This window comes from Pleuronectes platessa, chromosome 14 (assembly GCF_947347685.1).
Source record: "Pleuronectes platessa chromosome 14, fPlePla1.1, whole genome shotgun sequence".
Taxonomy (NCBI): domain Eukaryota; kingdom Metazoa; phylum Chordata; class Actinopteri; order Pleuronectiformes; family Pleuronectidae; genus Pleuronectes; species Pleuronectes platessa.
The window spans coordinates 7476776-7493082 of NC_070639.1; the positions used below are offsets into that span (position 1 = coordinate 7476776).

Below are 16307 nucleotides of genomic sequence, written 5' to 3' on the forward strand. Positions count from 1 at the left end.
TTAAAAGGTCCTGTTTTTGGCAAAAGAAAGAAAGCCAGAACAGTTAATAGTTTTAAATGAGGTCTCGGAGAGTCCGAGCCGGTCTTGGCTGAATGGAGTTGAGCACTGAGTGACGAGAGAAGCCTCAACTTGGCCAGTTGTCACAGTGTGACACTGATTCGGCCTAATGAGCGTTGCGCTGTCACCACACATCTGCCTCTCATTCACTTGTAGAATCTGGCAGACTCAGAACCTGCTGGAGTCACTGCAAGATGCTGGAACTCCAGACACCGCCGCCTCACTGCGTCAGCCGCGGTTGGCAGGACACTTAAGAGGAACTTAACGAACTAACTTGTTCTAGAATCACAGAAACAAACACAACAACAAACAAGCACATTGTGAGTCATGACTTGTCGTCCACTTAGAGCGACAAAGCCTGACCAGAACTGCTTTGGTTGACGAGGAGGAAGGAGAGTTTGAATGACTGAGGCACAACAGGAATCTTCATTTAAAAAATATTTGTAATAGATAACAAAACAATGTTTGTCCCAGGAAAGGTCTTCTCAAACTGCTGTGAATAATGTGTTTAAAACGGTTTTAGACTTTCTAAAGTATTTTACATTTACTGACATATACAAATATACATACAAATATTTAATATTTAATTAAACACATATTGTGTTTTAATTCATTATCACTTCATACCCATCCAAGTGATTTCTTAAATGTGTGGATAATTATGAGTCTTACATCTGATGGGTCATTTCTAACTCAAATAACAGCCCATAGCTTCTTATCATCTTTTGTAATCACAGATGCCTCATTGTTTTTGACTCACTCCATATAATTCAATACATGCTCTGTTACAGTAATGAAACCGGAGTGTATGAGGTGGATATGAGATCAGAAGAGACAAGAAGACATTGAGAAAGGCTGTATGTCCTTTAAGGTGATAATGGCGATTAGCTCGTGGTGTCTCTGATCCGCAGAGGACAGCAGTGCTCCCATCTGTCCTGACTCTTGAGGGCGTCTGTGTGGACCCGAGCAGCTACACATAAATTCCTCGTGGGCACCCTTCTGGAAAATAGCACAAAGGTTTACTAAACATCATTGTGGCGGTGGCACCAATTATTGTTAATATACATCAAATAGCCGCGGCCGAGTCCAAGAAACAGACTGATCACTCCAATGACGGCAACTGTCAGTCTGCTCCCCAATGAAGAGAGCTGCTGAAATAATTAGTCCATGCCCTGTGAATAAAACAATAATGCAACAGCCGAGATGACATTCAAAATATGCACGTCGCCTCAGATGACCTGAAAACCGGCCACGGCACGGAGCGCCGAACGAGGCCACGTCTTCAAACGCAGCCTGAGTCAGTGGCCATAGATGAATACAGGCTTTGTTTAAGTGCAGTATGTACACATCAGGGAAACATCGACAAAGAGGAACAGGGGGCAAACTCGGCGGTTTAAGGGACCTCTTTTGTTGGACCTCATGTCCATTAGTTTTGATCTTTGCACGCTGTTGTCATGAAAGGACAGGGTAACAATTTAATGCCCTTTAAATCTGAGAACAGAGTTTTACGTTTACTATATTCTCTTTTTAAATATACACCTTCCCTAAGACGTATGTTCAAAACAGCGGAAAGAGAAACCTGAGTCCTGCACATACAGTGAAACATTAACAAAAGGCCAAGGGACAAAACAAAAAGGGAAACAAAAGCCACAAGATGAGTGTCAGAGGTCAAAGGTCAGACCTCGGAGAATAAAGGACTACTTTATTGTAAATCTGCATTTTTTTTTTTTTGAAGGACTGTGAACGTGATTCATTCCAGCAGGAAAGCGACACACCACATGACGACGAAAGGACAGTTTCCCTCCCGTCGACTGGTCTCAGAACCTGTAACAGCAAAAATATTCACGCTGCTTTAAAGTTCCTGAACCAGACTAAATGCCCGGCAGCCACAGGGGCGCTGTGGCTGACGTCTGACCTCTGATTCACCTGTGGAGGGGAGCGGGGGGGGGGGGGGGGGGGCAGGTTGACCGGACCATTGATGAATTATCATGTTATTTTCAATAGGAACACAATCTAAACCTGATAAACGTAATGAATCTGCAACATGGGATTTCTTCTCAGTATGAGTTTGGTAATCAGCCCTGTGTCCATTATTCTGTTGTCAACAACTGAATAAGCATGGATTCATATTTGTTCATTTATGTAGTAAACTGCACACATAGTTGCAGTATGAACGTTTTTGTTTCACATAAAAGATTCGCAGCCACTATTCCTGTTTGGATGTTTTGTAAATCAAGTAAGATAGCTTCACTATAAGAATGATAAGAATTTCTAAATATTGTCTCAGAAGAAAATGTGATTTAAATGGTTTAGTTGCTGTCTTGATGCTAAACTCTGAATTTGTCTTTTCCTTCTCATACCTCTTCTTAAGGAAAAGCTAAATTACTTTTTAAGTCATAACACTTATAAATGAGATATTTTGTCAAAAGACGGCTTTTCATATTCGTACACTACCATTAAAATACAGTATAGAGTTTTACCCTTACGTTAGAGCAGCCTTAAATGCTCTCTGTCCAGAACTGAGTGAATCAAATCCTGTCACTGTGCTGCTTTTGTCTGAAGTTACAGATTTTTCTGTCCAGTTTGAAAAATGATGCTCCCGACGCCAACGATCAAACCACTCAAACTCCCTGAACTCTCTTATCAACCAATCAGAGCTCACCATCTGTGTGTGTGTGTGTGTGTGATGAGCTCATTACGCTGATGAGTTTATGTACCATGAGGGTTTCTTAGATGCAGGAGAGGGATGGGAGTCACGGCATGGTGATGGGTGTGAAGTCATGAAGGGTTCAAAAGGACACCGGGCCCAGTGAGCCGGTGTGTGTATTTCACAACCAGCCCCTGCAGACAGGGAGGATAATGAGACCATAATGAAAAGACGGAGAGTGTAGATGTGCTTTAAGGCTCCTGTGACAGCAGATAGCGATGTGTCTTCACACCAGCCTCGGCCAGCGAAACACCACATCCTCTCCTCGTGTCACTGCTCGGGTCTCATACTCCCATACCAACCAGATGAGGCACGCAGGGTGGAGCCCGTGCACTTGCCTCGGTGGAGCAAGGGGGTTTAAAGGTGTTGGCTGAAAAACAACAAGTAGCTCATCACTAATAAAGGTGACAAGCGTGAAGCAAAGTGTGAACGGAGAGTCTTCACGCGAGCCTGGTGGAGCCGGGGACAGGCCGTGAGCAGGGGCAGGCAGCGGCTGATGCATGGTGGGGGGAGATGGTGATGATGAGAACAGACACGAGCCACATGAGGCCCCCTGACAATGCAGGAGTCCCCCCGCGGTATCTCCAGCAGTGTATTTATGCACACGCACACACACACACACACACAAAGATGCATGCATGCAGACTATTTCATTCTTACTACACTGATTTTTGTATCATAAAAAAATTGCAAACTAAAAATGGAACATGAAATGTAAAATGTTCCATGAACACAAATATTTTGGGCTAATTAATTTCTTTATCATTGCTGGATTATTTTCTGTTTATGATTTGTAGTCATTGCACACCCTCTAGTGGTGTTATGTGTTATAATATTTTACTCCAAGAGCCTTGCAACTGTACATATAAATGATGATTTACATGCATATATATATGAATTACGAATATAATATATAACACTCAGTAGAATTCATTCCTCAACCAAGGCCCAACAGTCTCCTTAATGTGTATATTACTATATTTATCATCATATTATGTTCAATATCACCTACAATATTACTCCCATATTACTTATGCCTATTAACATTGTCAGTGCTATTTTCTATTACCACTGAAGTTTGCAGTTCTGCATTTACTCTGTATACACTTTATATTTCAATGTTCACACATTTCTTGTACTTAACACTCTTTTGTTATCGTCTATTTTTCTTGTATTGTATATTGTACCCTTACTGCAATCTTAGAGCAAACTGGCACAAATCTTATCTTATCTTATCGTATCTTATCTTATCTTATCTTATCTTTGCACCACACTTTATTGAGTTCTTCCTTGCATCCTTCCACAACATGTTCTAATAAACATTTAGGAGACAAAAAGGACTTTGGAGTCCAGGAACTTTTGCATTATCCTCCTAACAAACAATCAAATGGAGAAAAAAAAGACACAAAATATTACTTCTAAAAACTCATATCCATCAGTTCTCTTATTTAGCTGCGGAATGGGTCGACACCAGCACAGTGGAGCTGGCTTCATGAACTCGACTTAGATCTAAACGGTGTGGGGGAAGTTTCATACACAATTCATGTTGGCAGCAAACAACATCTCAAATTTGGTGAGGCACTATTTGTGGAGCCACGCTGGCTCGTCCACACATGTTGTGGACACCAGAAGTCATTCTCAGTTTGCCTCACCAACACACCGCTGGTCAGCCCCCCTGCGCCACGAGGGTGCCTTTAAAACGATATGCCTTCTGGGGTGTTATTTTATGGGCTTGCTGTTCCACCATTGAAGATGGTATAATTCTCTTCAAATCAGTTTGTCCCCCCCCTCCCTGCTCACAACCCCCCCGCCCGCCCACCCCTGCCTCAACAACCAGAAAAAGGTCACATTTCTGAGAAGTGACTTCCATGCATGTTCCATGCTGGGTCGTCACTTTCAATTTCCTAAGACCTTTCATGTCACACACCCATCAACCCAGAAAACTACAAACACACTATTGCACAAACCCATGTGCACCATTCCAACGTTGCTGGTGTGACATGCAGTGTGATAAAGAAAAAATATGTTTTCTTAATGTTTTGACTTTTACAACAGAATAGTACCCACAGATTAAATCACTACACCACTGCATTTGTAGGGGGGGGGGGGCAGAGGAGGGTATGCATGAGCAGAAGTGATCATCTCCTTCTTTTCACGTCCCCCCGCACTCCTGCAGTATTTGACGCCGACAGACCCCCCCAGGACACCCAGTGAGCGCTCAACAAACAACTGTCTTTTCCTTTTCCAGCGCACTGCTCGGATGGTACGAGATGTTTAACTCTGTGCACAAAATTAATGGAGCATGAAATGCAGGCCTGAAGTGCAGCAGGCTCCTAACCTGCAGGTGACACTGTCTCCATGAAGGACTTATTGTGACCCGGGCGAGCTGTATTATAACCACATTTGACTGGTGACAATTAGTGACCTTTTGACTATCCAGCAGCCATCCATTTCAATTACACCAAACTGGAAGGCTTTGGTGGGCAATCCTGATGAGACACTGAGGCCAGTCGGCTTCTTCTATACCTTCACTGTTAGCCTGGCAAAACAAACTGTAGCGCTGCTCTCATACCTTTTTTCATTTCACATTTTGAGATCATTTTTGAGTGATAATAATTAACAGAAAACAGCACATAGCTCTTATTTCATTTATCATCTTTGAAGGAAACCACGAATGCTTTCTTTGTCCATAATAGCTTGCACTAAAATTGTCAATAAGTTGTGAACATGCTCTAGATGAGAACCTGAAAAAGTATAAATGCATTGGTAAATAAATATTTATATGTAAGGCAAAGTAATCACTCGATAAATGTATACGAAGAAGGAAAAAAGACAAGATGTCAGGAGATAGAGCAGCTACATATATCTGTTTACAAGGGACGTAGAGATAAATTATAACAGAAAGTGGACTATACTGTTTATACCGGTCCCATTCACCCATTCACACTGCTCCTCTTTTCTATCATACATTCACACTCTGTCTGATGGAACAGCCATTAGGATCAACTTAGGATTCAGTTTGATGCCGACTGTAGGACCTGGGGATCAGACCACCGACCCACTTTGCGTCCTGAGCCACGGCCGCCCACATGTGGGTTCACGGGGCCATAATATTTGTAATTTACGTTTTTTTCCTGTGTTAGTACACAGTAAGTTTATCACCACTTAAAACACTATTAAATGCTCAGTGTGTAAGACTTAGGTGAAAGGGATCTATTGGCAAATATTTAATATACAATAATACTAGCGATGTTTTCACTAGTGTGTTTCATCTAAAATATATAAATTGTTGTTTTCTTTACCCAAGTATACAACCTTTATATTTAAATACTTTATATTTACTTCAGGACCAGGTCCCCTCTACGGAGGCCGCCATGTTTTTTACAGTAGCCCAGACAAACTAAACCTCTTTTGACTGACAACTGAAGGTTTCCAGAGGTTCTTGTTCATGTTTGGAAGGGGATGTGGGGTGAGGGGTGTTCAGCTGCAATGTGTAGCTTAACCACTAGATGTCACTAAATTGTACACATTGAATCTTTAAACAGAACAAATCGCAATTATGTCAAAATCAAGGTGTATGTCGAAGAGTAAATAGGTTCGTTTGAAAATCCATGGATCTAAGAAGAAATCCTCTGGATGAACTCAAATAAACAATGTTGAATCCTATGGAGCTGTATATATACATCAGTGCTGAAACTCTTAATCCAAACATACAATGTAATTCCATGGCAGACATTCACTAACAACACAGTTACATAGAACCCTCAGATGTAAAAAGCCAAACTCTTATCAATGCAACAGACCATTTAGTTTGTACAATGCCTGGCAGTGTTTTAAGTGTTTTATTATTATTATCATTACTTATTATCATTATTATTATTGACAAGATTTCTGTAGCTGCTGTAGTTGTCACTGTTTGTGTCTGTGCACACTGGGAGTCAACATAACCTCCTGTTTATCTTTGTGTTTCTTCTTGTGTTAACTGAATCTGCCACACTTTTGCAGTTTAGTTCCTTTTATTTTGTCATATCTATTATGAAAGCATCCTGTTTGTACACTGTGATAAGAAACATGTGGGCCAACAAGGAGGGTGAGAGAGCTCTCAGCAGAGCATTTTATTTAGTGTCTTTTGTTAGTTTCCCTTAAACACACATACTAGTTACCCCCTGATTCTCCTCTCTTCTGTCCCTGTCTGTAGCAAATGTCAAAATCCAGTTAGTACCTTGTATTTACAGAAAATACTCAGGCTGCAGTTCAAGTTTGTAACATGCAAATCAAGTCGAGTTGTGTTTTGTTTTCTGAAGTGAACCTGCAGCATTTTCCCTCGCCTGAAGCACACTCGTATTGCCACACTTTAACCACCGGGACTTTTCTCAGAATCTAACGCAACGTTTATATATTTTTCAGTTGCGATCGTTCATGTTTCTTTGATGCTTGAGATACAGTGTATGGAGATGTGACAAACTGTTGATTGTGATTCATTCACACATCATAGCATTTTGAGAGCTTTTTTTTTATATCAAGAGCCAGCTTCCTCCTGTATCTTCCATCATCAGCTCCACCTCAGGCCTGCCTGAGTTCACCTCAGCTACACAGAGCACAAACTTGAGAAACCTCAGAGGCAGGAGCGTAATATCAAACCTCAACGTATCACCATCTCCAGAACACGCTGCAGACACCAAGTTGTGCAACTGCATGTTCTGTTTTATTAGACTGTTGCTGCTCTGACATTACATTATTACGGAAGCGTATTGCATTCACTTGAAGAAAAAAAAGCTCTGTTTTTCTGAGATAATGGATATCTAGTATTTCGATGAAAGTTACATTTTACATGGACGTTTCGGATAGAGCCCTTGTTCAGCGGGCTACATGTTACTGTTGCACTCTTAGACAATCTTTTGTTTGGCAACGTTTCTTTTATTAGCGCCATGACGTAAAGAGACGCTTAAAACTGCCAGACTCTCCTTCTGTATAAATAACAGTGAACTACAAAAGACTAACAAACTTCATAAAATTCATGGTATGTACTATACATAATTATGTTGTGCAGTATTTTAAAATGTTATTATATAGTTATGGTCTGAATTTCTGAAATAATTATCTCTGAAAAACAGGGCATTTTCTTTTTCAAGTGAATGCAATAGGCGTCCGTACATTAATGACACGAAAGCAACTAGTATAAATATAGTGTGAAACCACCAGCACACTTATATGTCAGATCATCACAATTGTAGGTAGTAATAATAATTGACTTAAAACCTGGAGTAGTCGTATCTTAGTCATAATCGCATTTTTACATACTTTCTGAGTTTTTGTAGGATTTTTCGACATCAACACAAGACGTTGATGTCGCAACTGTTTGACGTCACAATGCTCTGTGACATGCAGAAGTGAATCTTCTATTAGCAAGTCATGTAGACCGTTGTTGTAAGGTTTGCACTTACAGTTTCATCACTGGTGGCCCCACAAGGTTAAAGATTCATATTTAAAGTGCAGATATGGTTTCTGCTTAAGATATTGTATTGTAAAGAAAGAAGCATGTGGCTGTTAGCTGGTGTGTGTGTGTGTGTGTGTGTGTGTGTGTGTGTGTGTGTGTGTTTGTGTGTGTAAGGGTGTCATGTTGCGCATTTGGAGCCAGAGTCTGATTGCAGTCACCTTCATGGTGTGGAGCCTCAGTATCAAGGATACATGCACTCCACCAATAACACGTTAGTCTCAGCTGCCAATCATGATGTTCCCCCCAGTTTTTGTAATCTTACAAACTTACTGGAAATACACAAACCATCTTAACTGACCAATTTGCAGATACATGTATTTGACGTGTACTGAATGTTATTTGTTCGGTCGATGTACCATCTACTAACATAGGGGAGCCTGGGTTTTATAATCATTATTGCATCAAGCCAGCAGGTGGCGATCAAGATACTTTGGCTCCACTTTTAGGGAGCTGCTATGTAGTCCATCTTTATATAAAGTGCTCTTTAACGTCCTTCGACAAGGTAATGATGAGGCAGTGCAAAGAGATATGAGACGTAAGATCCAAATGTTACCAAATAAGGGTGAAACAATACAAATGTAGAGTAGGAAAAAGACAATAAAACAATCCAGAATATTGTTTATAAAACACATACACTGTCTTTTTTATATTTTCTGTATTTTTTTAAATATGTTAAATGTATGGGGGTTCTTTGTGCATTAGTGTCAATGCACAACAATCCCTAAAGCTTCCTGTTAAGCTCAGTGCATGAATTGACTGCAGGGGTTAGGGTAGGACAACCTTTGACAGAGGTATGATGTCAGAAAGGAGAGGTGGGATTTGAACACTTCACACAACTTCTTCAGAGGGATTTAAAGTCTCACTGTTCACTTTAAAACCAGAAGACACTGCAGCACTCACAGTAAACGCATCTCTTCCTGTAAGTATGATGCTCTTACTCCTTTGTGTACACACACTATACACACTGTCCTGCTTGAAATGATTGAGTTACTCTGTGGTCCTCTCCCCAGGCTGACAGGTGGGATGGCTGCTGATAACATCACCCAGATCTCTGCCTCCAACTCCCTGAACCGGAGCGGCTGCGACGTGTTTGTGTACCAGAGAGCAGCGGTGGTCCTTTTCCCCATTTTCTATTCTGTGGTTTTCCTGATCAGCGTGTGCGGCAACAGCCTGGTTCTCTATGTGATCTGCCAGAGGAAGCACAAGTTCAACTCCACCTCCATCTACCTGGTCAACCTCGCGCTCTCCGACACCCTCTTCACACTGGCGCTGCCAGGCAGGATCACTTACTACATCCGTCACTTTGACTGGCCCTTCGGGGACTTTCTCTGCCGACTGACCACGCTTCTCTTCTTCGCAAACACCTATGCAGGTAATATCAATGCAACCACGTCTTTAAATCATGTTTAGACTTTTATTTTTCCATTCTGAGCAGCAGGATAGACGAGCATAGAGGCTACGGATGTAAAGCAAAAATAAAAAAGTTATCTGAATGGGACCCTCACCTTCTTTGAGCCCATTTGCTTTTCTTATGTGTGTTGTATTTATTTGTGTTTGTATGTTTTATGTTCTATTTTCATTGTATGCACCAATAACCAGAGCAAATTCCTCGTAGGTGTAAACCTACTTGGCACAAAATACATTCTGATTCTGATTCTGATTTGGCTTCAATAATCTTTGGTCTCTATCTGTGAAATCAATAATTTGCTTTGTCAGAATGTTCTGTATATGACACGCCTACATCCATTATTCTTCTTCCAGGTATTGGTTTCATGACCTGCATCAGCTTGGACAGGTATCTGGCCATGGTGCATCCTCACCAGCTGCAGTGTTTACGCAGCGCGAGGGTGGTCCGCAGGGTCTGCTGCCTGGTCTGGGCTCTGGTCTCTCTGCAGACAGCTCCCCTGATGTTCCGCAGCCTGCTGCGCGAGCACCAGGGGAGACGAACCTGCATGGAGTACTTCACCTTCGAAGGCTCCAGCTCCACTCCTTATCTCCTGCTCCTGGCCTGCGCCGTCTCCTTCTGCTGCCCCCTCGCCATCATCCTGGGCTGCTACGCCAAGATCAACCTGAAGCTTCGAGCGGCGGCCAGGCAGAGCACGGTGACCGGCCGATCAAGGAGGAACCACAGGGCCAACACCATCATCCTCGTCATCCTCCTCACCTTCATCACGTGCTTCAGCCCGTACCACCTCAACGTCATGCAGTTCATGTCCAGAACGATCAACCACCAGCCGAGCTGTGAGGAACTGAGGGCCTTTAAGATCTCCTTACAGGTAGGAAAAATAGTTTTTATTTGACTTTACACATCCTTCATCAGTTTTCTTCCTCACAATCCGTCCTCTCCCTTTAGATGACGGTTTCACTGATGAATCTCAACTGCTGCTTGGATCCAGTCATCTACTTCTTTGCCATCAAGACCTACAAGAAGCGGGTGATGAGTCTCTTTAAGGACTATCTTTATACTTCCGGTGCCTCCACAAAAATGACTGCTGAAAACAGCAGCAGCAACACCTGAACGAAACCACAGCCGGGTGCTATAGAGATGTGCCAACAAACAGTGTCACAGAGAAGATTCTCGTTTACTCTGCTACTCTCGTTTTCACACTTTGGAAATAACAGTTGCGCATGTAAATATGTGTAGTAGAAAAAAACAGAAGAGACAAAAAAAAAACGTATGAGCCAAATGATGTTTGTTTGAGAATTCTGTAAGAAATGTATCGTTTATCGATTGCTTTTTCCTTTTCATATGATCTTATTCTTGTTTTTCTTACTCAGTGGTAATATAGGGCAGCAAAAAAAAGTTTTGATAAGCAAAGTTTGTGTGATAAAGACCTCTTTTCTTGTGCGTGTGTTTTCCAAACCATGATTAATACGTTTACTTTTTTTCTCTTTATAAAAACGTTGTGGTCATTAATGCACAGCAGCTGCTTTCACTTCCTTCATGAAGAAAAACGAATACGTGAAGTGGAGTGTGTAATTGAATATAAATTTACTTTATAAACTGCACACTTATGAACGTAATCTGCTCTCCTACAATCAAGAATTTTATAAGAACAAGATTTGAACTGTTTACATTCTGCGAGAAGTTTGCCAGAATGAGAACACATCTCTCTTTCTACAGCCACATCTGATGTGTGTGTGGGAGTGTGTCGATAAATACCAACACCACTTCCTCACCCACCTTTCCTGCTCCCTCTCATAGGCCTCACTCCTCCTGGCTCCCGCGCCTTGTGGTAGAGCTGTTGCTTAAAGTGTGTGTGTGTGTGGGTGCGTGTGTGTGTGTGGTTGAGCAGGTGCAGGTGCAGGTTGTCTGTTTATAGTGCAGATTTCAGCATTTAAATTTAACTTCTATCGTTTCCTGAGTTTCTGGAAATACTCCCTATGATCTTGCAGAAGCAGAAAGGATTGTGCATAAATAGAGCGTCATGAAGTCGTGTTAAACTGGTTTGAGTGATAACTGGTGTGTGTTGACGCCATTGGGCAATTCATTTGTCAAGAGCCTGATCACAAAGACGAGTGAACCCAAGGTCCTTAAATGTCACTTATTAAGTCAATAAGAGATAATACTATAGGAGAGCGGATGAAATCTACTAATACTACTACTACTAGCTGTAAAGGACCCCTGATTAACTTCGATTATAAGTTTCATCTTAAAAAAAGATCTGCTTGATAGTTTATTGAATCTAATTTAGTTTAGAGATGTTCTGTATTTTTTCTTCTGTCAAATTCAATTCTGCGTTAAATTGTGTCTTCGTGGCTGCAGGTAGAGAAAGTATGGATTTTGGTCTCCGCCAAGGAGGTTACATTTTCAACCCAGTCTGTTTGTACATTGATTGGTTTGCATGTTTAATTTGTAAATATGGAGCTGATGAAGATTACGCAAAAGTTACTGGACGGATTACAACGTTACTTGGTGGAGGGACGTGTACGATTTAGGTGAAAGGGATGTACTGCCAGAAATACAAACATAAAATAATCCTAGGGATGTTTTTACTAGTGTGTGATCATCTCAATTGTTTTCTTAACTCTAAAATCAACTCTTAATATTTACATCAGAAGCGGGTCCTCTCTACGGAGGCCGCCATGTTTTTTACAGCAGCCCAGACTGGACAAACTAAAAACCTTTTTCAGTTTTTATGACAATTTTAGGCTGTCACAGGTTCTCTCTGATGTTTGGAAGGGAAGGGTGAGGTGAGGGGTATTCAGCTGCAACAGGCAACTCCCACACCGGATGTCACTAAATCCTGCAGACTGAATGTTGCATTTCCTCAATTTCTCAATTCAAGGATCTTTATGAAAAGAATCAAGCACATTTATGTACTGATATTTACGAGTGATGCAATTTGATGCAATATAAGTATCAAAGATCTGTCATATAAGAGTAAAGAGCGCTTCTTGTGGTGTTGCTACTTTTACCTTCGGTAAACCAATCTATCTGATAATAATCACTTGTTATCACAACACCTCTAGCCACTACTTCTACTGTATGTGCAATAAACTGTTCGTTTTTTTATATCTAATTATATACATTTTAAATATTAGATTTGACTCTTTAGCATATTTAAAATAACACAAAATTTAGATTCAGATGATAAAAATGCACTTCTCCTTTAGCTATTGTATCTGATAGAGTTACATTGTGGTCGGTTGAAGGTGTAGCCGCAGGTCAAAAAGACAGATAATCGCTGAGGCTTTAGAGTTTGTCTTCAGAAATGTCTTGATTTAAAAGAGAATTTGCTGCCATTAAGTGACTGACTGATTGCAGCACAAGTCTTCATGTTCACTAAACAGGTGTCAAATACAAACCTTTGACCTCGTCCCCTCCTCTGTTTACCCCTCTCTGGGTGATCCTCGAACAGCTGCAGTACACCTCTCTGACCAGAAGAGAGAACTGTTCGTCTGGGAGGAGGTGGTTTTATATGATAATCATTAAAAAAGTTATTGAGGAAAGACGATGTATGGTATTTCAAATTCACTCACTAATAAACCTTTAATTTTACTTTAGGGCTAAAGAACAATTTAGAACTCATTTGGCTTAAATCTATGAACTTCTTATGAAGTGGCAACAGCAGCACTAAATGGAATAACGGCCACATGCCAGTGATTACAACACACCCACTGCTGTACGTGCAGCCAGTTCCCACTGACCCGCTGTGAGAGGTCACTGCAGTCACTTGAACTCAAACAGTTACACTGCAACTGTTTGGGGTTCACACACCAACACAATGGATGTTGTAATCAAAGCATGATCATGATTTTAAAGTGCTGACATCTACAGGGCCTCACATCTGTTTAGCACAAGGCAAAGTTCAACCAACAAAGCCAAATACCTAGAGCTTAACAAGACTTCAAGTAAAAGATGAAGTTAAATATAAACGGATTATTTTATTAATTATTATAAAAAGGTTGTTCATATAATTTATGGTTGTTTAAAGTGATGTTTGATTTAGTCTGTAATTGGATCTTCTGTGTCATAAAAAAACTTGCAGTAGAAATTAAAGTTAGCCGTAAGATGTAAATTTTTCTGACACAACATGTTTTTTCTAGAGATAAAAAGCAGCCGCAGAAGTTTCCTGTACCTCTTATGCAATCTAATCCGAACAGCTTATTGAAAAAAAACAGAGAGGGCAGCAATCTTGTAGCAAACTTATACTTGTACCATGTTTAGCAGCAGTTGGATCACTTATAATATGAAACTAGATATACAGCTGACATACAGTACAGGGTAAAGTCTTGAAGTGTGTCTTTGACTTGAAGTCCTGTAGACTACATCATGTTATTGTTTTTTCTCTTTGTCCCGGAATCTGACGTTTGAAATATCAACTTCATTTTACATGTTTTGTTATTGTTGCAACATGGCTAACCTAATTGGGAAATAGATATTAAATGTAAACTCAAAGTCACTCACTCACTCATCACTCATCGTCATCCGCTTATCCGGGGTCGGGTCGCGGGGGGAGCAGCTCAAGCAGGGGGCCCCAGACTTCCCTTTCCCGGGCCACATTGACCAGCTCTGACGGGGGGATCCCGAGGCGTTCCCAGGCCAGTGTTGAGATATAATCTCTCCACCTAGTCCTGGGTCTTCCCCGAGGTCTCCTCCCCACTGGACGTGCCTGAAAAACCTCCCAAGGGAGGCGCCCAGTGGGCATCCTTACCAGATGCCCGAACCACCTCACCTCAGCTCAAAGTCATGAAAGAGAACTTTTAGCCTAAATGCATTGGGGGCATCATCATAACACTACTTCAGAATATTTTACATTCATCCACCTCCCAGATAAAAAACAAGTGAGATCAGTGATATGATAACATACCCCACAATAGAGCAGTTGATGTTTAATCAGGTAATTTCCTTTCTGAAGATTTGATCTCAAAGCCTTCTCTGAACAGGATGTACCAACATTGGTGTCAAACGTTTTTTTTTCTGAGAAATGACAGTTTTTTTTTCAAAAAACCAACCTTCAGTCTTTAGTTCCTGTATTATTATCATTATCGAGACTGGGGTCATTGTGTTTGGACACCCTGAACTGCTGGACCCTCAACTGGCTTTTGGTTCACTTTTTTAATCTCTTAATGGACTGGTACCGCCTTAACTAGCTCAATGTCTCCATATGAGATCAGACCAGTCAGCTGCCCCTGGACTCGCCTAAAATGAGGCTCATAACCAGAGAAGACGAGTGGAACAGCTCACCACTCCATTTTCCATCTGCCCCCACTCTATCACACATCATTGATAAAAATCTATTTTCTTTGGCCTTCTATTCGAGTTGGAAACTTTTTTTTCCCTGCAGAGTTTATTACATTTGATTCATTTTCCTTTTATTTTGACCATCGGTATTTTGATGTATTGCGCGGGGCTGTTTTCTTGTTGTTCCTCTTAGTTGTTCTAAATGTGCTATATAAATAAAATTGACATTATTAATACTGTTATAATTTCTTCTCTGTTGAATTGAGACCCACATATCTAACAACAGAGTGTAAAGGTATTATAGGTGCCACTTGTTTTCAAGCATTTTCGGGGGGTATTCAGCCCCATTGTGTGCTATGAATAGCCGTTGCAGAATACCATGCTGCTGTCTGTCAGCGATGGGTGTGATCTGGCCGTCTGAGGCCCGGTGAGTCAGACCCACAAGGCCAGGGCATGAGGAAGTTACACTGCTTCCTCTGCTTGTTTTCAACAAAGGAAGGTTGTGGTTATAAAAAAACACAAAAACAGACTATGAATTTATTTGTATTTGGCAGCAAATAAAATTACAAACACAAGATTCCACATATTTTAAACAGAAATATTTTTCCGGCTCTTTTCCGCTGTCTGGCCCCTTGAGAGGGAAATATAGTCAATACTGAGCATATGGATCAATCAAAATAGTATTGAAATCTAATAATGTCCAGATACATTTTAATAAATATCATCATGCTTGTGTTGACACAGAGTGAGTACTGCAGCTGGAGAGATTCATAGGTGTGAAAACCACAGAGTTGGTACGGAAAACACCAGTTGTATAGCAAACCCTGATTTGAGTATTGATAATATTGATCTATTTCTTTAAGTTAATATAAGAAAACATAAACGAGTTGTTTCTTTTTCCTTTCATGTAGAATCAAAGCTTGACATGCTACATTTAAACTTGTCTCTGATGTCTCACTCCAAAGCAAATTTGTTTCTTTAGGGTCTGAACTGAAACCACATCTCAAACCATGACCTCTATTTTATCTCTGATGTTTTTTGACACCCAATCAAAGAATTACCGGTTATTTTGGTCAAAAATATCATAAAAATCATACTTTCTTCACCAGGGCAACAGCTGCCACACACGTGACATTCATCACAAACTCAAGCGAGATCTTTGTTTTCAGTAAAATCTGTCACTACTGCTGCCCTCGTCTTTCAGAACGTCATTCTTCAGCTTGAAATGTCAAAACAAAGGTGTTTCTGGAGTAAAGGGGAAGTTCCGAGTTTTGGCCGTCACTCATTTGTCTTTGTCTGGAGGGAGATTTCCCGATTAGTTTTGAATTTGAGTCATGTCAAATTATGCAAAAAATAGA

General features: G+C 40.9%; 1 protein-coding gene across 1 annotated transcript; it reads left to right on the top strand.

Moving 5' to 3' along the window:
* Window positions 1-9041: 9041 nt before the first annotated feature.
* Window positions 9042-15183, top strand: si:ch211-184m13.4 (uncharacterized protein LOC798560 homolog). The gene is made up of 4 exons (XM_053440696.1): window positions 9042-9180; window positions 9272-9633; window positions 10023-10537; window positions 10615-15183. Exons 2-4 carry the CDS (start codon window positions 9285-9287, stop codon window positions 10777-10779), a joined length of 1029 nt encoding a protein of 342 aa, XP_053296671.1. The 5' UTR covers window positions 9042-9180; window positions 9272-9284; the 3' UTR covers window positions 10780-15183.
* Window positions 15184-16307: the final 1124 nt, after the last annotated feature.

Excerpts from the sequence above, each read along its gene's own strand:
- si:ch211-184m13.4 (XM_053440696.1), top strand. The coding sequence starts at position 9,285 with ATGGCTGCTGATAACATCACCCAGATCTCTGCCTCCAACTCCCTGAAC. Across the intron at positions 9,634-10,022 it reads CTTCGCAAACACCTATGCAG|GTATTGGTTTCATGACCTGC; the intron begins GTAATATCAATG and ends TTCTTCTTCCAG. Across the intron at positions 10,538-10,614 it reads CCTTTAAGATCTCCTTACAG|ATGACGGTTTCACTGATGAA; the intron begins GTAGGAAAAATA and ends CTCTCCCTTTAG.